A 21,921-nucleotide genomic window follows, 5' to 3' on the forward strand; every position below is an offset into this window, starting at 1 on the left:
GTATTTTGGTCCATCACAGACTGCGCAAGTGTTACACAATAGAGCTTTAAAGACATAATTTGCTATTGCATTAGCCATCATCAGTTCTGGTCATGTGTTTTCCTACCAAGCTCTGTCTGACAAAAGAGAGAAGCAAAAATGATAGCATAGACCAAGCTGGGAAGCACTGGACATTTTACCTTATTTAAAGGTGTCTCCTTTTCTAGATCATTTTACTGTTTTGAACTGAAAATTGCAGCAAAGTTGACCCACATGTTGAATATAAATATTAAAATAAGTTTACATTTATAAGTTTAACTCAAGAAGTTAAAAATGTTATTCTACAAACTAAGACAAGGTTTTATTGAACAGGAGATTACAGTCCAACTTTACCAGAAAAGCAACAACATTAGTTGTTTTATAAGTTTAGAAGACACTTGGGTATGTTGTAGAAAAGGTTTCTGTTTTGTTTTTAAATCCTGAGACAGTCCTTTGACTTATGCTGTGTAGTGAAAAAGTACTGACATCCTTTATTTAAAGTAGCACAAGTTGTATTTTTTTTACACTATTGATGTAGCAATTGTAAAGTGAAAGACTATACATGCAATAAAACCCATGGATGGTGCAGTGGTTAGCCTCCTTTCTGGTCTGAAGCCTGGCTGGGATTTTTCTTGTTCTCCCTCTGGTCCTTCTTCTGGTTACCCTGTTTCCTCCCACAGTCCAGCGACAGACTGTACATGTTATGTTTAAGGATCATTTTGTGTTGGGTGGTAAATGGTACTCTGCCGGAGTACTCGATACATTATTTGTCAGACTCAAGAGTTGGGAGTTCGTCTTGTAATCAGAAGGTTGCCGGTTCGAGCCCCGGCTTCCGACAGTCTCGGTCGTTGTGTCCTTGGGCAAGACACTTCACCCGCTGCCTGCTGGTGGTCAGAGGGCCCGGTGGCCCAGTGGTGCCAGTGTCCGGCAGCCTCGCTTCTGCCAGTGCGCCCCAGGGTGGCTGTGGCTACAATGTAGCTGCCATCACCTGTGTGTGAATGGGTGGATGACTGGATGTGTAAAGCGCTTTGGGGTCCTTAGGGACTAGAAAAGCGCTATACAAATACAGGCCATTTACCATTTGATCGACCTTATTGAGAAATACTAAGTCAACTTAGAAATTAATTTGAAAATGCAATTATTGAGAGGTAAATCATTTGATATTGACAATATCTTGCAGTTATCTCAAAACTTTTCACATCAGTTCCACTAGAACTGGCCTAATGAAACTGATCTCCTGTCCTTCTTAATAAATAAAGATTATTTTTTAAAGTAAAATCAATTTCAGCCAATCAAAGGTTGTAAGGCGCATCACGCCTCCATCTTGGATCCCTGAATGCCGACCCTCCAGTAGTTATTCATCATGACAAGGTACCACTCTGCTCCCTGCCTGAACAACAGTCCCACATGTTATTCCACGCAGCAGATCAACGGAGTGACAGACCGGACAACCCGCCTCCATCCCTGCAAAAACCAACCAATGAGACTACAGAGCGGGGACGAGCCTTCAGCGACATCCTCTCGTTTCTCACTACGCTGAGGCTGTAAGGTACCCTGGCAGTCATGTGACGGCTCCATAGTACAACTCAGTCAGCACTCAGTCCAGTCTGAACTCTTCCTCTGCTGCTGCTGCTGCATGGAGAACCTCAAGGGCAAACTGTGGCTCGTCGAATGCAACGGATAAAACACATCCTCCTTGCGTATTTTGCTCTGGGATTATATTCTGGTTGCACGATCGAGGTAAGATCGGAGTTTTTCTCTCTTTCTTTCCCCCCAGGTCTCTCAGAGCGTGCAGGACGCGTTTCCCTTCCGTGCCATATGCTGCAGCAGCAGGCAGGATGAAAACATGTTTACGTTGAGAGCGGAGACGCGTGCCTACTCATGCGTAATGCGCCGCAGAGAGGGACACTCGGGAAAAACAAAGCACACAGATCTATACGGAGGACTTTCAGGGTTCACAGTTTAATCAGTTTGACACCAGAGTGTAAGTGAATGGAATCTGAATGAGTTTTGCTGTCCCATTTTCAGCTGCGCCTGAGAGTCACTGCTGTCTGAAACCCGATGGCGTGGAAGAGTTAATGGTTACACATGCCGATATAATTATTAAGCAAGTACAAATAAGGAGAAAAAAACCATCAGCCATAATTACAATTTTAACATATGATTACAAAATATAGCCTTAAAATGTTGCACGTAAGGCGACAACATTTTGTGAATATAAATGCAACAACTTAAATCTAAAAGAATCCTTTTGCGCTGTGACTGATTTACTGATCCTTTATCGTCCCGTAAACACGCCGAACAGGTGATTTACGCATTCAGAGGAGGAACCCACGCTGCTCCTGGCTGCCCCCTGCGGTGTTTCAGGATAATGTTCTCTCTCTCTCTCCCTCCCTCTCTCTCTCTCGCTGGTCCGGGTTCATCCTCGTTCATTCAGACCATACAGGGGCCCCTAAAAAGGGAGGGCAAATAGTGGAGGCAGGGAGAGGGGAAGAGAGTATGACCGACGCTCCTCGTTCCAGGAAAATAGCCTATTTATGAAGACTACACTAGCACATTGTAAAACTATGATAATGTGAACTCATACTGCATACTATCACTCTGATCTGGACACATGTAAAGAAAGTACAGCCAGCTGACTTGTAAACATAGATCAGATACAGATACAGAAACCAGCCTCAGTTAAGGTATGTCATTGAACCATAGCTCTGTTAAGATATCATGAGAGTGTATCTAAAACTTGAGATTTGTTCCTGTAAACAGCATAGCGATGGTTAGACATAAAAGAACCCGAACTTAAGCAATGTTTAAAAATTCAAATATTTACATGTTTAAAATGGGAAAAGCCTTAAATTGGTAAAAATAAAAAATAAAAATCCTGTGATTGTGTGAATTACACGAAAGATATTGAAGCAGAGATTCAGGCAGATAAAGTCCAAACCTTTGTGACTAGTTTAAACATTAAAAGATCAGGGCCTCCAAAGTTGGCTGAGATTTGACACTTTTTTTAAAACAGATTTTGAAACAAATGTTGTAAGTACAGTATTGCTGTCAAAGGTCATAGCACACTACTTCAAATCCAGCTGCAATTTTTGATGAACTGCAGGGATCATTTACATTTACACAAATTTTGTGTGGTAGAAAAATAAACCGGGCTAATAATATGTAACATCCTTTAACGCTTGCTCACTGGCATAGAAAATTGGGCTCCTCTATTAGTGTATGTGGATTATTGACAAAATATGGGTGTTTTAAAATGGTTATAGCCAATGTACATGTACAAGTACCAAGACAACACAGGGAGAACACTAACTTAGTAGTTAAGCCCTCCAACATTACTTTTTATCAATTCATCTTTTCAAAAGAAACCAAACAAACCCAAAGAAGTTAGCAGAACTAAAAAAAATGGCTTATGAGTTTATGAACTCATCAGAACTCTTTCAGAGTCAAAAATGACCCTCAGTGTTTTTCATACACTTGTTGTTTCTGCACTCAAACCTAATAAAATGAATCATTTTAAGAAGGTAACACAATTAATTGGAATGAATGCAGCATTGATACAGTTTAGGGACTTCTTTAACAATGAAGACATGGACACACTGTGTATACATATATTTGTTTGCAGTTTTTGTTTGTTTATATATAATGGTATGTTTTCAGGCTTTGTCAAATGTGCAGCAGCTGCTTGTGGCATGGAGATTAACCGACTTGTCATCATCTCTGTTTATTCTTTTAGACATACTGTTTCCTGTCCGGAGACCTTGGATTGCGAGCGTCTTTCTCCAGCGCTAACACCAGGTGTTTTTGGTATCTCATCCGTGAGAAGTGTGACCTTTGTGACCTGGGTATATTTGGTCTTCTCCACCAGCAGAAGGAATAATTCTCTTGCAAGTCATCCCTAAACACAGACTCTGAGTCCAGAAAGAGACAGTGGTTTGGCAGTATCCAGGGATGGTAGATAACTCCTTTGTGAGTGAAGACACTTTTCTTCTTTACAGCGGTGCTCCAGTGGCCTGCCAGCAATCTGACATGGTCAAGGACTTGGGCTCCTACCAGGTTATGCCGTCACCATTTTCGGAGGAGGACCTGAGCGACTCATCCAGTCCTCGTTCCTGCTCCAGCCCAGACTCCCAGGTGCTGAGCTCCAGCTATGGTAGCAGCTCTAGTGCTGAAAGTCAGGACAGTATGCTGGACCACCTGCTGTCTCAGGCCTCCTTAGGGAGTGCCAACAGCGTTACCACAGAATCCGTGGATCCTATGCCATTATCCACTTTGCTGTGGGATTCACGGAAAGAAGAGCCGTTCAAACGTGAGCAAGTAAAGGAGGAAAATTTTGACTTCTTCACCTGGACCCATGGTGAGCTAAAAGAACAGCTTGTAGGGTGTTTCCAGCCCACCCTGGAAGAGATAGAAGAATTCCTGGAGGAGAACATGGACGTGGTGACAATGAAACAGGAGATCCAAGAGGATTGCCCAGAGTTGGGAGTAACGCAGGAGTCTTTTGGTCTAGAAGTTGGCCTGGAGTGGTGCGTAGAGGCCTCTCCTGAGCCTAAAGTAGAGCCAGAGGCAAAGTATTCTGACCAAACTGTTCCCACTGTCGGCACTGCAGGTCTGGTGGCTGTTGCGTCTAGTGACACCAAAACCACAAGAATTAACCCCACACAGGAGTCCAGCACAGGGGCCAAGAAGGAATCCACTAACAAACCTTCATCTTCAGACAGTGACACAAATGGTAATGGAATGCCGGTCATTCTGCAAATCCAGCCTATACAGATCAAGCAGGAGCCTACAGTGCCACCACTTACTCCAGTTGCCCATCCCCCACAGCCTGCCCCAGCCTCAGACATCAAAATTGCACAGCTACTGGTCAACATCCAAGGTCAAACCTTTGCCCTTGTGCCCCACATCCTGCCCTCCCCCAGCCTTAACGTCTCCTCAAAGTTTGTACGAATCGCTCCAGTCCCAATTGCAGCCAAACCTCTTGGGCTCGGGGACAGCTCTACTAGCCAGGCATCAGGAATCCTTGTTGGCGGACAAAAATTCCAGAAGAACACAGTGGCGGATCTCATCAAAATGCATAAATGCTCTTTTCCTGGCTGCACCAAGATGTACACCAAGAGCAGCCACCTGAAGGCCCACCTGAGGAGGCACACAGGGGAGAAGCCTTTTGCCTGCAACTGGCAGGGCTGCGGGTGGAGGTGGGTACCGAGGAACCGAATGCTCTTACATATAACATAGTATGTTTAGTATGTTTTCTTAGCAGACTAGATTCAAAGATTGACTCATATATACGAGTGATTAAGTGTAACCTGTGTAAAGGTTTGTTTGTTAACAGAGCAATAACAGCAGGCTGTAGCAGGCATCTGCATAATTTCATTACTGGCCTAGCTGCAGTAATTTTTTGTCAGTCGGACATATCCCTGTTCATCATGTGTGGTGCAGAGTCCAAGTAACTTAAACCCCCAAAATCCACAATCTAATATTAGTGTTTTAGGTTTAGACAAGAATTAAAAGGGGCATTTCTTAAAAAGTAGATCATGTTACATTTCACATTCAATCTAATTCAGTTTGGTACTACACTTTTTCCCTTAATAGATTTTCCACATGGGGTATTCTAGACCAGGAAGAAATTATATTCAAACCCAAAACACAGACAAGCAGCCCTGCAACATGAATGTCCCTATTTGTAACCAAGTAGATTACCATGGAAGCAAGCACTTGTTGTCTTTCTGAAATCTCAGGAAAATGGCACAGCAGTGAGGCAGGCCACTCACAGTTAGCCAGGAAGATGTAACAGTAAAGCAAAAGATGCCATCCTGTGGTTTTTTCCTTTTCACTAACCCATTAAGCTGAAGAGCTCTTAGTAGCTGCCTTGCAGTCTAGCAAGTGCTAATTGGAGTGATGTGAGGTGGTGGCAACACAGAGATATCCAAGTTGGGTAAGAATAACCATGGTGTCTTTTTTTCTGTGGATGTAAACTAAATCTGTCACAGTGCATGTGGACTGGAGTCACATGGTCACAACATGGATGCCTCCTGTTGAGACCTGACAGCTGTGCAGTTGCTGGGGCAGCATGAGTGTGTGTGTGTTTTTTCAGTATAAAACAGCAAGAGTTAATTTAGAACCTGCTGTGTTTAATGGCAGAGGAAGAAGGTGGATGTCTTCATCAGTAGGCAATTACTTTGCTAATTAAAGTAAAGTGTCTTTCTGCTTTTATTAACGTGGAAGTCTGTTTGTGTGAATGTGATGGAGTTTGACTCCTGTTCAGAGTTGGCAGAGCTAAGCTGGCCTGTTTCCTGAGGACATCAGGTGGGATGTTCAGGCTGACCTTAAGCTAGTGAAGAGTACAACACTGACTTTATGTCCCATGAGTAAAATGAACTTTTGTACTTTTTAATCAGTAGCTCCAAAAAGGACCCAGAACGGATGGAAAACAGACATGTTTTAACTTAAAAAAAATAGTTCTGCCACTATCTTGAAAAGCTTTTCCTTAAACGTTGATAGTGAATAACATATTCTTGCCTATCTATCTATCTATCTATCTATCTATCTATCTATCTATCTATCTATCTATCTGTCTGTCTGTCTGTCTGTCTGTCTGTCTGTCTGTCTGTCTGTCTGTCTGTCGGCAAAACTGACTTTTTAATATTTTTAGAAAAGTATTGGAAGTGGAAGTTGCCACTAATGATGACTCGGATCTCAGAGGGTTAAGCTCTTTATGTACCATGTAGCCACAACTACAGCCAATTTAGAGTCACCAGTTAACCCAATATGTGTGTCTTTGTATTGTGGGACTACGATTTCCTGGAGAAAAGCCACACAGACAAAGAGAACATGCACACATAAACTCAGAGTGTTTTTGCCTCAATGCAAGAGTGCTGTACTCACCACAGTGTAGTCCCAAGTAACACTCCAGTGGGACAGTTTCTGTGGTGTAGCCATATAATAACAACACATAAAAGAAGTTGTGGTCATTTCACATATTTCTGTCAGATCAGGTTGATGTCATATTGACTTTGGACTGAATTGAAAATCTGCACTTTGGATTTGTTAAAATGTGTCTGAATTAGATGACATGTTTTCAAATATGTAATTTTTACAAATCCAAAATATCTTTTCCAGTAAGGATTTCCCAGGAAAAAATTTAAAAAGCATGTTGACCATGTAGAACACTGACGCTGGACTGAACTTACAGCCGGCAACGATAAACAAAAACTGGCTAAAATATTTGGACAGGTCAGAAGCAGAGCCTCTTCAAATTTGGTCATAGCGTCTTTTGCCTTTGAAAAGAATGAACAGTAAATAAAAAATACTCCAACCAGTGTGTTTTTACATAATTTGACGTACAAGAACCAGTCTTTCAGGAGATAACATGCAGTCACTCACAAACTCAAAGCATGCAGGTAGCAGGCAATAAATAATATCTCCTAAAAGCTTTGTATTGTGGTATTCCCAACCTGGCAACATGCCACCAGGCATGTACCCTACAGCGGGACTACTGTGTCCTGATACATGAGCTGCAGAAATTTGTGCAGTAGTAATCCAGGCAGTGTGTCCCAGCTAACAAAGGGCTCTTGTCTGTACACAAAAGGCAGGATCTAGTTAGGATGAAAGTGTGTGTGTGTGTGTGTGTGTGTGTGTTTGTGTGTGTGTGCGTTTCAGAGAAAAAAAGAGAAAACCAGTGTGTGTGAAACCCACTGTATGTGTTGGGATAAATGAGGGGGCCTCCCAAAGGGTGAGGGGGGCAGGTTGGGAAAATTATTAAAGTAGCTGCTGATTGAGCCGAGACGCAAAGACTAAGATTTTAAGAGAAAAACGGGAAAAACATGTTGCTTATATTGTTAGCTTAACTGTTGTCAAGACGGTGGGAGAAAAAACGAGTTTTGCACACAGTCACTTGAAGGGAGAAGCAGTGAGGAAGTGAACAAAGACAAAGTGTTGAATAGTTACCATGACTGTGGGTTAGGAACGTCCAGGCTGCACTGCATGAAAGGGAAGAGCGGGTATCAGGCAGGGTTCCTCATATGGACTAGGAGGAACAGGGAGAACGGTTAAAAGAACAAATGAATGCAGTACAGTGTATAACACAGTCACTCTAGATATAACTACGTTTACAGTGTAAAGAATTCAGATAAGGTTCACCCTTAGATCTCCCCTGTTTTTGTAACGCAAAAACTGTGAAACCAAATTGCATACAAGAGACTTCAAAGGTAACATCTGCTGGTTTCTTAAACTACTACTAGTGTAGCTAAAATGCACCCAACCCTAACTCTCTTAAAAGGATCGCTAGAGACCTGGTGGAGTTAAGGAGGTAAGGTAAGTTATTAGTAGGCCGTGATGTCATCTTAACATGCCTCTGTTCATCCCTGCATTCAGTAATTACATTCATGAATATGCTTCAAAACAAATGACGTCAGACAAGCAGTGCATAATCTTTATCTCATTGGCTGAGTAGGGTTTTTGTGGTAAAGTGAGCTGTGAGATTTGATTCAAAATAAAAGAAAGTTTTCACTAGTGATCTGGAACCTGATTAACAACACAAGGCTCCAAAAGGTTAGGTCAGCCACAGACACAGCTGTTCAGTACAGTGTGTGCCAGGCATGGGTTTGGCATTAACTGGCATTAAAATACTGATTCCTAACACTGGGCCAGAAACGAAGACATAATACAGAAATTCTCTTTACGAGAAGGATCCAGGTGTCTGTTTTCTGGCTGAGTTGGACAATAGAATGATTTTCCCCAAAATTATTTGTGTTCTTTTCAATTTGAGTCAGTGCTGGAGGAACATAGTTGGATAAACACTTGGCTGGATACTGTGCAGCCCTCTAATTCAAGGTTAGAAGGAAACAGACTGTAGAGGGCTGCTTTTAATTGTTTCCCTTTCTCACAGATGTCTTAACCCAATCTTTTATTTCTTTCTACTGCAGTTTAGTTCAAGTATGACAAATATAGATGTTGTTTGCTCTAAAGAAGAGTAACTACAAGCTGAAATAAAACCAAAGTTCATTGCAGGCAAAAAAAAAAAATGGACACAACAATAGAAATCCTGTCACTGTTTCTCTGATGCTCTCTCACAGAGCAACAGATCCGAACCAGATGTTGGAATGTCAGAGCGATAGTGTTTCATCTATGCACGCCATGTAAAACTGTTTGCTGATCAGATTTGGGTGCACGTGGTTTATTGAAAGATATTATATGATAAAATTAGATTCAGACTTTGGGCTCTGTTCATGTATCAAATATCATCCACACACCAGCCCTGCGATGAAGACACTGTCTGCCACTACACTAGGGATTACTCGTGCCTTGATTGTGAAATTATGAGGCAATGCTGATATTTATAACCCTAACCTTAACTTTGTCTTGTTGGAATATCTGATTTTGAGCTGGTACAGTAGTCAGTGTGTTCAACTTTGAAAATCATTTTTATTTCTGTGTAAGGCACGTGGTTAGTCGTGGTTTAGAGGTTCGGATTGGTTATATTCATCTTTATGTTTTTATTCTTTGTCACTGCTAGAATAACTTTGCATGACTGCACCTGTCATTCCTTTTAAGACAACCGATTGGCTGCTCCGAACAAACAGCAGGTGCTTGGGCCTTCTGTGCCATAGCTGTTTTCCTGAGAGTAAATTTTTAGGGATATGTCAGTGAGATCCTGCAGATCCAAGTGTAGAAAGCGAAACAAAGTGTGTATTCTGAGCTTTTTGTCCACTAAGATTATTTATACCCATTTAAAACTTTGGTCATGTACAATATGAGTGGCACAGTATATTTGATTGAGCACACTTAATTCATAAACTAAACTCCAGATATAACGATGGCAAAAAACAAAAAAGTTTGAACATTACAGAGAAGATAAGTATCTATACACCGTCTATCCTACACATAGAGTTTGAGTTTTGCTGTGAGTCTGCTGGTCTCTGTCGGGGACTCGGCAGACACTTCTGGTCAGTAACTAGTCAATTACATAAGTCACAGTGTGGACTTTATCTACTTGTTTCAAAGAGTTTTTATTGGCTAGATGCTGTGGTTGGGCTTGGAAGGGTTTCATTGGCAGGGTCCAGTTTCTTAAACTGCTGTCAGGTGTTGCATGCAATCTAACTTACATGTGTGCAGCATCATTTTTAAGCTCTAAGCTTCTTGTGCCTGCCAAGCATAGAGGGTAGATTGCATTTTACTCTAGCTTTTTAAATGTTGCTCCTTAATTATAGGGCGCAATTGTACCAATTCATCATGCTGTCAAGTCACCAGAGTAACATCTGGGAGGCAGAGCCCAGCTGGGGACAGTCAGTTTCAGAGAACTAGGGTGCTGGGAAGAAACCCTGGAGCTGTCATCCACGTGACTCCAGCCAAGTTTCTGTTTGTCCAAATGAGTAAGAAGGAAATGAGTTGAAGCATCAGCATTTGAAGCATTCTTGCTTGTGACCAGATAATGATGCAGTTGCAGTAAAAATCTTGGGATTGGCAAAAATAAGTTTCTAACTTAGGTAGTTTCCAGAAGTACAAGGTAAGAGACAAGGGCGTTATATATCGTTTTTAAATTTCGTGCCTTGAAATATCCATGCTCATTCAGATATATTTATGTTGTGTGCCTTGCAAGTGTTTCTTTTTGTTCAGAGCTGCCAAGCATACCGAGTTCCATCAAAAAGAGAAAAACAGGTCTGGGTGAATTATGCAACTAGGTTGACAAAAGCGAGGCAGGATTTTCCTGAAACCACACGCGGCTGAAACAAACCCATACACAGACCTGGACAGACTATCCTGGTCTTTTGACAACAAACATATTTTGTGATTTATTGTTTTTTTTTTTTAACTGTCAAAGACAACGGGCCCATTCATTTAGAGCTGAACAATCCCTTCACTCATTGTTTTTCAACCCTCTCAGGCTCAAATAAAGCTTTTTGTTGCTAATGCACAACCAAGTCCTGCAGTGGTACTTCTGAGTAAAAAAACCTCATTAAAAAAGTATGTGGGGTAATCAAGTTGTTAGTTTTTAACTGTTGCAAATCGGCAACGCCTGCCTTGAGAGGGTTAAGAGTCAGCTCCCACTGGAGCTCACTGGAAAACCAATTGAGGCAGGTTTGTCAGGTTGGTCCTCAGTCTTATTCAGCTGTCTCATGGTCTTAATCATAACCCGCAGCAGGTGGAGAGCAGTTTTCTGAGGCTGCAGAGTAGAATAAGGCTGCCAGCTGCTGTCCAAGACTGTGTTGAAATCTGTTCATGGGATGAGGAACTTACTGAGAAGGAAGCTGATTTCTGTTCTGTTATTTATTGTCACAAAATATATATGGTGTTACTTTACCGATCTCCTTTTATACACCCTGCACTCACATGATAGTGCACGTATATACATGCAAGTTCACTGCACACAATCTAATTTTGTAGGAAACAAGCCACACCTGTAAAGCAAACTAGTGCAAAATTGTTCAAGACATTTCCAGACAGTTAAGAAAAGTGAAGTCTAAGGTCACCAGATTTGTGACCTGTGCACGCACCGCCACCTCTCTCGGTTTGCCTTTGTTGAATTCTGAAACATTTCTGTTCTTCTTTCAGGTTCTCACGTTCAGATGAGCTGTCGCGTCACCGGCGGTCCCATTCGGGGGTTAAGCCCTACCAGTGTCCTGTATGTGAGAAGAAATTCGCCCGCAGTGACCATCTGTCAAAACACATCAAAGTCCACCGTTTTCCACGAAGCAGTCGGACAGTCCGCTCAGCAAACTGATGCTCCACCTGCTGAGATTACTGGGATCACTGGGAATCCTTGGAACACCCTCGTACTATATCAGTACTTTTTAAAATTCTTTCCCCCCCCCTTTTTTTTGTTGCGTCATCAGCAAGTCATCTGGAACATGTGAGTTGAAGCAAACCTCACTTGGCGTTAGAGTGGTCTGGGATTGTTCTAAGTTATTGTAAGAAACCAACACGCTTACCATCCTGTCTGTAATCAGCTGAAGGTTGATGTCGGTGCTTTGGTCGGTTGTGCACTGTTCTTATCACCTGCCTGAGAAGAAAATAAGATAAGCTTATTTCGGTTCAGTCTGGATTATGTGATACGTTTGGTAATAGCCTTGCATTTCCATTCTAACTGGATACAGGAGCTGCCGTTTATTTTCCTGAAAGCTGCTAATGTCTCAGACATGTTAAATTTATGCAATGTTTCAGAAGTGAAACTCACTTGGATCCTCATCAGCTACTACCCGAGTCGTAGTTACTTTTCCTTGGGTCCAGAGCGCTTTCTCTCAAGGTTTTGTCCTTTTGTTTTTGCTGCCTTGCACCACTGTTAATTGACTAATAACTGTGGATAACTTTCTATTCAGCTTGTGTCTGAAACACAATGAGGGAACTGTTTTACTGACGTGGACATGAACTACTGATTGCATAACAAAAGGAATAAAACATGATAAGCTATCAGGACTCCTCCTACTTTTTACAGGAACTTTGTAAACTGATGTAAAGAGGAGAGCTAAAAAGTGACAAACTCAAAGGTTAAGTGCACAGTGATTGTTAAAACTGGCCTTCTGATCAGTGTTAAATGTTATTTGTTGAATTTTAAGCCAAGTCATGTCTACCTGCTTCCTGGTCTTCTGTTTGTATCATAGTTTAAGCCTTACTGTAACAAAAACAAAATCATTGTTGGAGCGTGACATTGTTCTGGAAATCAAGCTTCTCATTGCAATGTGCTGTTTGACTGTTCACAACAGGGCCCTGAACTAAAATTGTTGCCTACATCTGCTAGTTTTACCTGATCTATTACTTTGCTGATGACACAATTTCTGCCTCGACTCTGCTTTATCTGTTACTCGACACGCCCTGACGGCCTTCCACCTCAGCCAGCGAGTATCTTACCTTGAGGGGATGAATGAATTCCCACACACCATGGTGCTGACCTGCCATGAGCTGGAGAATGTGGTGGCAACGTCCCCAAATTTTTGAATGTTTTTATTTCTCTCGAACATTATTTGCTGTGTGTACAACAGCCCGTAGGGGTGCGACTATGCCGTCCATGTATAATTCATGTCTGTATAGTGACAACATGCAGGGGTACACAACATTGTACATCATTCCTTTTATTCAATTTTGAATTTTTAATGCTTGTGTCAGCACAGGCGTTTTATCGCATCCTATGAATGTATGTAAATATACAGGCGCGCACATCGCTGCATCCAGGAAACACACAGAGACTATTCTGATGATTTATAGTTTTCAACCCTAAATGTGTACATAACATTTCAGTACATATGGATATATTATATATTTTTCCTTTGTTCTATCCAAGATGCATTTACAAATAAAAGTGAAAAGAATCAGTCATGTATTGTTGTTTTTTTTGCTGTGTATTGCTGTGTTTATTACTTCAGGAGAGAACGGTCTATTTCTGCAAACACACACATCCAGGTAAATATACTAATTGTAAAACTGAAACTGAGATGAAAATTCAGGACGGATTCTTTTCCAAGTTTCCTGTCCTACATCTAAATCTGTGACTTCAACGCCTTACTTTATAAGTATACCCCCAAAGCATTATGGGAAGTGTAAGGCAAAGGTAAATTTCATCTTGTTCCTGCAAGTCAATAAAAAGATACAAATATATTTTAATGCTTTTTCTATATTCTTTGTATATTTTTGTTGACTCGTTTAGCTGTTCCTTCTAACCGTACTGAACCGGTGGTGACATACACCTGGCCGTGTTGGTATATTTAGTTTGGCTTAACCCAAGTTTAGTGTATTTTAATTAGCAGGGATAGCAGGAACAGCCTGCTCTGTTATTTGGCAGTAATACACTGTTCTTGGGCCATGAATGAAAAGCCAGAGGTGAGAAGAATCGCACAAGACCCCAGCACAGAGCAGAGCAGGCATTAGTGACAAAGGGATGTAGCAAAAAGCAGAGTTAGCTGGAGGTGGGTTGCAAAGCAGCCTGTAGACTATGGACAGGATAAAGCACTCTAAATAACACCATTTGGCATTTGTTTTCCTGCGCTTCCTTGTCATTTCAATACTGCCATTGTTCTAAGCATGCTGAAAAACGACACTCTGGGGGGCAACAACTCTGTGCCAGACAGAAAGTCTCGTGGGACAGTGACCTGATCTTGAAATATAGAAGGCACTGCAATCAAGTCATCCTAAATTTAGACAACCATCAGTGCTCCCACTCATGTTTAGTACCTGGAGTAGTCTTTCTACAATAAATAGTATAAAAGACATAAAGCAGCATGCACAGACCTTCCACTGAATTCTGATGAATTAACAGAGACATCTGATGGAAAACTGTTGCAAATCTCTCCCGTATTGCCACGTCTTACTCTAACAGTGTCCTCTGCTAGCCAGAAAATAACCATGAACTAGACCATAGACACCACAGTCTGCAGTCCTCAGTAGAGCTAGCTGAAGAACCACTAGGTGTAATTTATTGGCATTGTGCATATGAACCCATGACAAGGATAAAAAAGGATGCAAACAAGTAGGGCTGAGTTCTGGTTTTACAGTCTGGAAAAACTGCCTGGTTACTGAACATGACAAATGAGTATTTTGTATCTTTCCACTTTATGATGACAGTCATAAGCAGTAAATGAGGCAACTGAATGATATGTGTCATTTATCTCAGAGGAACACAAAGTGTATTTGTTAAAAAGATTAAATGTGAACAATGAGTGTTTGTGCAAGCTTTGTTTGAAACCTGTCTTACTGGTAGTTACGAGGAAGTCTTACAATGACGCACTTGCTAAGCAACCGCACAGTTGTAAGTGTGATGGCCTACAGATGTGTTCTCGACTCTGTGAAGAGGATATCCTGATGAATACCTGGTGCAGCTGCCAAACCTTTACAGAAACACAACAACAGGTAGACTGCAGATGAGAACATGAGTGGGGAAACATTTTTCTTGATGTGTTTCAGAGTGAACCTTCTTCTGGTGAGGTCACTATGTTGCACATGACGATGTTGAGATAGAGCCAAGAAGGAGAGGTATCCCTCGGATCCCTGCATTACTGTGCAACAGTATTGAGCCACTCCCCATTTCTTCATATTTTGCTAGGAAACCAACCACTTCCACTTTGCCAACCTCATTGCTGACATCACTGATCTAGTCCAGTCATGTTTGTTTGCTTGTTTATTTACAATTTGACCAGCAGAGTCTACAGTTTCCATAAGCTGGAGATGGATTGTGCAGATGTGCAGGAGGCAATGTGTTCAAAGCACATGGGCAGGGATTAGTATGAGCTACCTATTGTATGATTACTTCCCGTCTAACAGGAAATGTGGTTCCTGAGGTACTTCATGTTGCATGCTGAGCATACAGAAACATGTGTACAGAACACACGGGAGCACACAAACGCATCCAAAATAAAGGCTCTGTCCTTGGACATACATAGAGCAGACTCATCATTCATACTCTATATCCATCATCATGTCTACACTATAAATTACAGAGATTCTGAACAGCTTCTGACAACTGCAGCTTTCTGCGACGCCCATGGCAATTAATCAGCCCAGACAATCTGCTCAGTCCTAACTCACTCAGCTCAACTCAGACATAAAGCCATCAGCATGCAACCTTGAACCTCTCCGAACACTATACAGCCAGCAGGAACACTGATAAGATACTGCATGTTCCCTGTGTGTGTGAATGTCTTTAATTTAATGTGTTTCTCAGTTCTAACAGAATGGGAACCCCAAAGTTTGGCTCTGGTGCAAACAAGCAGACATTTATGTGGCTGAAAAATCTGCCAAAACCCACTAGAGGCTGGTCCCCTAAAGGAAGTCAGTTCTTTAGCCAGTGAGCATGTCCTGGTTTAGTCCATTTTCTCACTTTGATAAAAACGGTAATTTAAAAATTAACCTACATGTTGTGTTTAATAAGACCTGAAACTAGGCATGGGGCACCCAATTCTAACTTTTCAAAACTGTCTCGAGCTTCCAAAGTGCAGATGATTTGGAATACTGCTCCAAGTGTGATTCCGAACACACAAGTCGTGTGCTCATTGTTACACACCGGCCCAAGGCCGGGGTGCAACACAACAAAAAGATAAACCCCACATATAGTAACGACAAAATAAATCACACCGCGGCAGCTTTGACGAGAATTAGTTAATTTATTTACTGAACAGGTAGCGAGCTTCAGGGTGGGCAATGCCAAAACAACAAACAAAACACACTAGAAAGAAAACAAAGCTAACTTACCTCCCGCGATTCCAAAACAAAATACAATTCTCTAACCTGTCTCCCTACCCGAAACAGGAGAAAAGAGGGGAATGAAAGGAAACGGCTTCCCACCCCTACAGCTACCAAGCTCAGGTACACTCTTTGTCAACATTTATGTCACAGCCCCGTGCAGTCACACACCACGACGGTCCCCCAGACACACAGCTCACGGGAAACCAGGAAGTCTGCTCGCCGGCCCAGTCCAACCCCTTTTGTAGCTGGCCTCTTTCCTTCCTCCACCAATGGGCGGCCTCCACCTGGAAACAAGCATCACTGAATACAAATACAAACAATAACAACACCGTACCGCAAATAATGACCCTGGGTCATAACACTCATGGATAACTGAGGTTTTGAAAGGTAGCTTACCTTCTGCTTCTAGCCAGGTGCCAGGATTCCTGTCATGGTCCTGCGGCCATGACTGAGTGACTTTGTGTTTGTGTCCCTTATTGTTATTATTCTCTTTATTATTCATGGGCTGTTTTGGGATGGTTTGTGTTTTGGGATTTTAGATACTGGGTTTTGGGTTTGTGCTCCCTCTATTGGTCCCTGGTGTCAGTGTTCCCCTGTCTCGTCAGGTTAACCAGGTCCAGCTGTGTCTCCCACCTGTGTGTGATTTCCCAGTGTCTCTCTGTGTACTTATAGTGTGTGTTTTCCTCTGCTCCTCGTCGCGTCGTCTGTGTTCATCCTCTGAGTTACCCTGCGTACTCTGTATTCATACCTTGTGAAATACCCTGCGTGCTCTCCCTGCTGTTCTCCCTGCTGTTCTCCCTTCATGCTCAGGTTTGCTATTTCTTTGTGTAGTTTCTCCCAGTTAGTTCATCCTTAGTTCTGTTTTACCATCCCCACTCTGTATTGGATATTATCAATAAATCACCCTCACACCTGAATAAGCGCTGCGTTTTGAGTCCTCCTTCCACTCTTCACACGGCCGCTGCCCCGGACCGTGACAATTCCTATTTTTCATGAACCAGACTCATTTGGACCGGGCCTTGTAATTACTGTTTTTCATGCTACTGGTTATTACAAGTGGGCACACGCAAATATATAAAAGAATTCTTAGCTTATTCAAATTATTACTGACACATAGATGAAATGAAGAGAGAAAAAGAGAGCAGTGTACTTGTTTAACTTCATTTATTCTCTTTGTGAATGGAGCAGAAAAACAAAACCTGCAGGAACATTCAGGTCTAACTTTATCTATTCTGCTTTAAACAGAGAGGTTGTTTGCTATGTCATGCTAACCGATTGCCTGCATACTGGAAGAAGGAGTATTGATAGTGTAAAAAAAGCGACACCCATTACATACAGGCAATCTATTTCTTAACAATTGTCATGACAAATAATTTTTCCCTTCTTTTATTCCCATTGGTTCAGGAGAAGGGAGAAAGGCAAGCAGGTTCATTATTACCAAAATTCACTGAGTTAAACTTCAGGCCCACGTTACTGCAGCCACAGCAGTACACTGTGCAAATGAAGTGAAGAGAAGTTTTTTAATTATTTAAATATTACTTCCTGAATTAATTTATGACTGTGTAGAATAAAGATAACGACACAGCTTAAAAGTCAACAAAAAACATTCAAACCTTTTACACAGTCTGTGGTACCTACACAGGTAGCTGTAGCTAATGAGTATCTGCTAAGTCTTCAGGTCACTGAACAGGACCTCGCCACAATTTGTACTGTTGATGCTTTTTAAAGATTTTGTGGATGCAATAGTTTTTTTCTTCTTTTACCTCGAACTTCAGACACTCAGTGCTGTTGTTTACATTTTTGCTTTGCCAAGATGATCCTTGGATACTCATAAAAGTTGGCAGTGACTAGATGAGTCTGTGTACGGTTCTGGTCCAAAATATTTATGACTCCACAATCCCTGATCTGACACGGTGACCTTCTTATCAGACTCAGACGTTGTGTAATCTGCTTTGAGTATTGGTGAGAAGGTGCAAACATCATTACATAAGTGATTGTCCTTATTCTCATCCTGACAGCAGCAGGTTTTTATCATAATTCAATCTGCAGACAAAAAGGTGGTGTTGTTCCAGATGGTTTCCACACTGCTAAAAAACAAAAACCGCTGCAAGGAATGTTTCTAACTACCATCAATCAGGTTTGTGTTTTTAGGCTTATTCTGCAATTTAGCAGTAATATTGGGTCTATGTGTAATATTACAACTGATGTTTCATATATTATTTACATTTTTACACAGCAGCTTTGGCACTAGCCAAAATATTGAATATAATATAGCTGCTGTTATTCATAGAGGAGTCCAACCCACAAATCATACAGGGAGCTGTCAAATAAAATGATAAACATTAACCTTTGACCTACACAGTGTGGGGATCTCAGCTGAGTTATAATAGTTTATAGTGTGTGAGGGCATTTTTCCTGGGTTTGATTCCACTTGTCTGCCTTTTGGCTGATGTGAAATGAAATGAATCTTATTCTATGACCTTTGTGATCACCGGGTCTCAAATGAGAGATTTGTGACCAGCATGTTAGAAAGCACTCCCCACATGATCAGCTAAAGGGTGCACCTTGAACATGTTATAATTTCCCCCCACCCGGCAACACTCCCTCTGAGGAACAAACTCTGGTAACTGCCGATTCTGTTCTCAGACATGTGACGCCAGAGACACCGGCAACCATAGTCAATTGTCTTCCAGGGGCCAGAGCAGGCCAGAGTAACGCACGGTTACGTCAGACAGAGGTCACTAAAATTCATGTTGAACTAGTGTGTAACTTTGCCAAAACAAAGTCGGACTCTGTAGTTTTCTCTGGTCCCCTCCCCAGTTGGAGCAGGAGTGACATGTTTAGCCGCATGTTCTCCTTAAATTGCTGTCTGAGTGGTGTCCAAAAAACCAACATGCGCTTCATAGATAATTGGAAAACTTCCTGGGGAAAACTTGGGTCACGGTTCTGGGTCATTTTGACCCAGCATTTTTAGTTCTCATGTTTTGGTTTGATTTTGTATTTTTGGTTATTTTCTTGATCTATTGTCAGGCGATGATGATGATGATTAGCATTATTTAATGTGTTCCAGCTTATTCTGGTTTAGGTTTAGTTCTGCCCGTGTTTCTTTTTCTTTTTTCCTGTCCCGTTTGGATCGTTAGCCATCAGAATTGTTGTCTTAAGGCCAAGAAAGATGCCAAGCGGATTTATTTTACCAAGTGGATCATCATGGCCTTGCCATATTGGTCCATTTGATTGACCTTTATTATAATTATGAATTTATTTTATTTTCAGTTGCTACAAACGGGACAGACATGACTGGGGGATAGGACAGGGAGAAAGAATGAAAGAAAGAGAGGGAGAGAAAGAAAACCAAAGTGGAGAAGAGACGGTGAGAAGGGGGAGAAGAAAGAAAAAAAAACAAACAAAACACCTGGATCACCTGTATGGAGAAAAAAAACAGAAGAGAAAGCAAACAATAAAAGAGCAACATAATAAATACAGCACCATCACAATAAACTAGCTAGCAGTAGATAACAGTAGATACTAAATAATAAACGATATTGTGCAGCACGCAAGATCGACAGCACACAATGTGCTTTGAGGCAGCAGCCAAGAAAGCTGTAGTCCGCGTCTGTGAACACCCGTGTGTACACCTGTGTGCACACCTGTGTGGATCAGCATGCTTGCATTCCAAAGGTTTCTCCATGTAACGATCTGCTAGGGAGTGTGGGGAGCCACAGCCCCGTCCTCCAGGGCATGAAGCAGGTATGGAGGAGATCCAGGCCCCAGACATCCAGAGGCCCCAGAGTACGAGGACCCGAGGAGGACCACCAAAGGGGGGGAACCATGCCACCCTCCTGGGAAGAGCTGAGTAGAGCCCCAAATGAGAGGTCACCCCGCAGCTACGGAGCAGAGGCCAGAGGGGGTTGCAGTGGCGTGCCCGCGGGCTCTGCCGGCAGCCAGCTGTGCCAGAGAGGACCGAGCTTCAGGCCCAGAGGCCTGAGGCCTGAGGGCATCCCATCCCCCAGAAGGGGCCCAGTCGGGCCACAGGCGCCCGGCCCCGCCAATCGGCCACCAGGAGTGAGCCGGTACATACATGAGCGCCCAGCCCCAGACGACAAGGACCACCAACACACCAACATCTGAGGGCATCAGCCACCGGCAGGGAGTGTGGTGAAGGAGGATAGGCCTCCAAACCTTGGAGGGCCTGAGATGTTCCCAGAGAGGTTGAGTCTAAGACCCAACCTGACATATAGACACAGACGAACAGGCGCACGGGGACACAGACGTGCATTCCCACCCCCATATGCACAACCAAATACTCGGCACTCACCCAACGTGTAGACAGACACAAATAGACACTGCACAGACCGCACTCCCCAAACATACTCTATATCCCAGGTCCAGGTACCCCCGCCCTCAGAGGGGCAAGCCTCACCTAGACCCAGGAGATGTAACCCTTCTCTCTGGGGTGGAGGCAAGCGGACCACCTCCTTATCTGCAGTAGCAGGGAGGCCCCGCATCCCAGACCCCAATCTGACGGCCAGCACCTCCTCCCAGCCCCCCAGCCCTGACGGCTAACAGAACCGGGGTGAGTGAAGACCCCAAACCCCTCTGAGAGCAGCACGGCTCCTCCCGAAAACCCTTAGTGTCTAAATGCCAGTGGCGGCTCCTGAAAAAAATCTCAGGGGGGGCAATTTTTATGATATCGACTAAAATGACCCATTTAATGAGTACATCAAACAACACAATTTTAATTTGTTGCTAGGTGATTAACTCATACAGTGATACCTCATGCCCACTAGATGGCAACACACAACAGAAAGCTTTCCTCTAGCTACATAAGTTACAGGTAGAAAGCGAAAGAAATTAGCATCCAGTAGCCTTTAAGCAAAAATGAATGTGTCCACTTACTCATTACTTAGGCTACATCAATCCAATGTTGTGTGGTGTAATCAAGCAACAATATAAAGCCGGCTGCATCATATAAATCAATATGCACAGCCTGTCAGCCACGACTTGCGCTGGAACCAACTCCGACAAAAAGTCCTGTTGTATGCTTTTGACTTCTCCTTCGTTGCCTGGGTTAGTTGAATTTCGGGCTTGTCAGGTCCCAACTCTTTAACTTGCAGTTTTTCTGCCATTGTCCTTCTGGCAAAAGGGTAGGTTAGAAGCGATCTAACCGAATTTGGGGGAGGCTGTGCCTCAACCGTTAACAATACCGCTGCCATCGTCTCTCTCTGACCTTATAGCTCACTTAGGCTACTGACTGAGGTAAAATTCTAGAACAGCAAATCTTCGCGCGTTTTCTGCAGGGGCGCAATTTTAAGCGCCCCCAAACCATTTAATTCAGCGACGCTGATAGGTCAAATATTTATTATTTTCCCCTGGCAACCATTTAATGATAGGCTATTTCGCTGCATATCAAGGGCGCTTTGACGAGCGCCCCAGAAGAAGAAAAACACCGTTTGTTGGTTGAACTTTAATGAGTCAGCTGGTGAAAATGTTAAAATACGCCTGGCTGTATATGGGCACACACATAGTAAAACTATCATTGATGAATTTTTAAAAAATATATATTTTTACTCCTCCACATTTGGGGGGGCGGAGCCCGAGCGCCCCCTATGGGCCAGCCGCCACTGCTAAATGCATTTAAAATTGAGGGTAGGGCACCAGCGCCAGAGGGGGGTTGGAATACACCGACCATCCTCTGGATGCTGTAAAACGTGCCCACCCCCAAGGCCCTATATG

At 42.7% G+C, this 21,921-nt stretch overlaps 1 protein-coding gene across 2 annotated transcripts; it reads left to right on the forward strand.

Moving 5' to 3' along the window:
- The first annotated feature begins 1,372 nt into the window (after positions 1 to 1,372).
- klf15 (Kruppel-like factor 15) lies at positions 1,373 to 13,608 on the forward strand. 2 transcript variants are annotated; one of them, XM_040003254.1, is made up of 3 exons: positions 1,373 to 1,758; positions 3,755 to 5,216; positions 11,572 to 13,608. In XM_040003254.1, the coding sequence occupies exons 2-3, from the start codon at positions 3,970 to 3,972 to the stop codon at positions 11,738 to 11,740; spliced, it is 1,416 nt and encodes a 471-aa protein (XP_039859188.1). In that variant the 5' UTR covers positions 1,373 to 1,758; positions 3,755 to 3,969; the 3' UTR covers positions 11,741 to 13,608. The 2 variants fall into 2 exon arrangements, with proteins under 2 accessions (XP_039859188.1, XP_039859189.1); XM_040003255.1 differs by lacking the exon at positions 1,373 to 1,758 and adding an exon at positions 1,786 to 2,705.
- The last annotated feature ends 8,313 nt before the right edge of the window (positions 13,609 to 21,921 follow it).

Source organism: Simochromis diagramma, unplaced genomic scaffold, assembly GCF_900408965.1.
Source record: "Simochromis diagramma unplaced genomic scaffold, fSimDia1.1 OVJJ01000646.1, whole genome shotgun sequence".
NCBI classification, from domain to species: domain Eukaryota; kingdom Metazoa; phylum Chordata; class Actinopteri; order Cichliformes; family Cichlidae; genus Simochromis; species Simochromis diagramma.

Coding starts and splice junctions, on each gene's coding strand:
- klf15 (XM_040003254.1), top strand. CDS start 3,970: ATGGTAGATAACTCCTTTGTGAGTGAAGACACTTTTCTTCTTTACAGC. Junction 5,217..11,571: donor TGGCAGGGCTGCGGGTGGAG/GTGGGTACCGAG, acceptor TTCTTCTTTCAG/GTTCTCACGTTCAGATGAGC.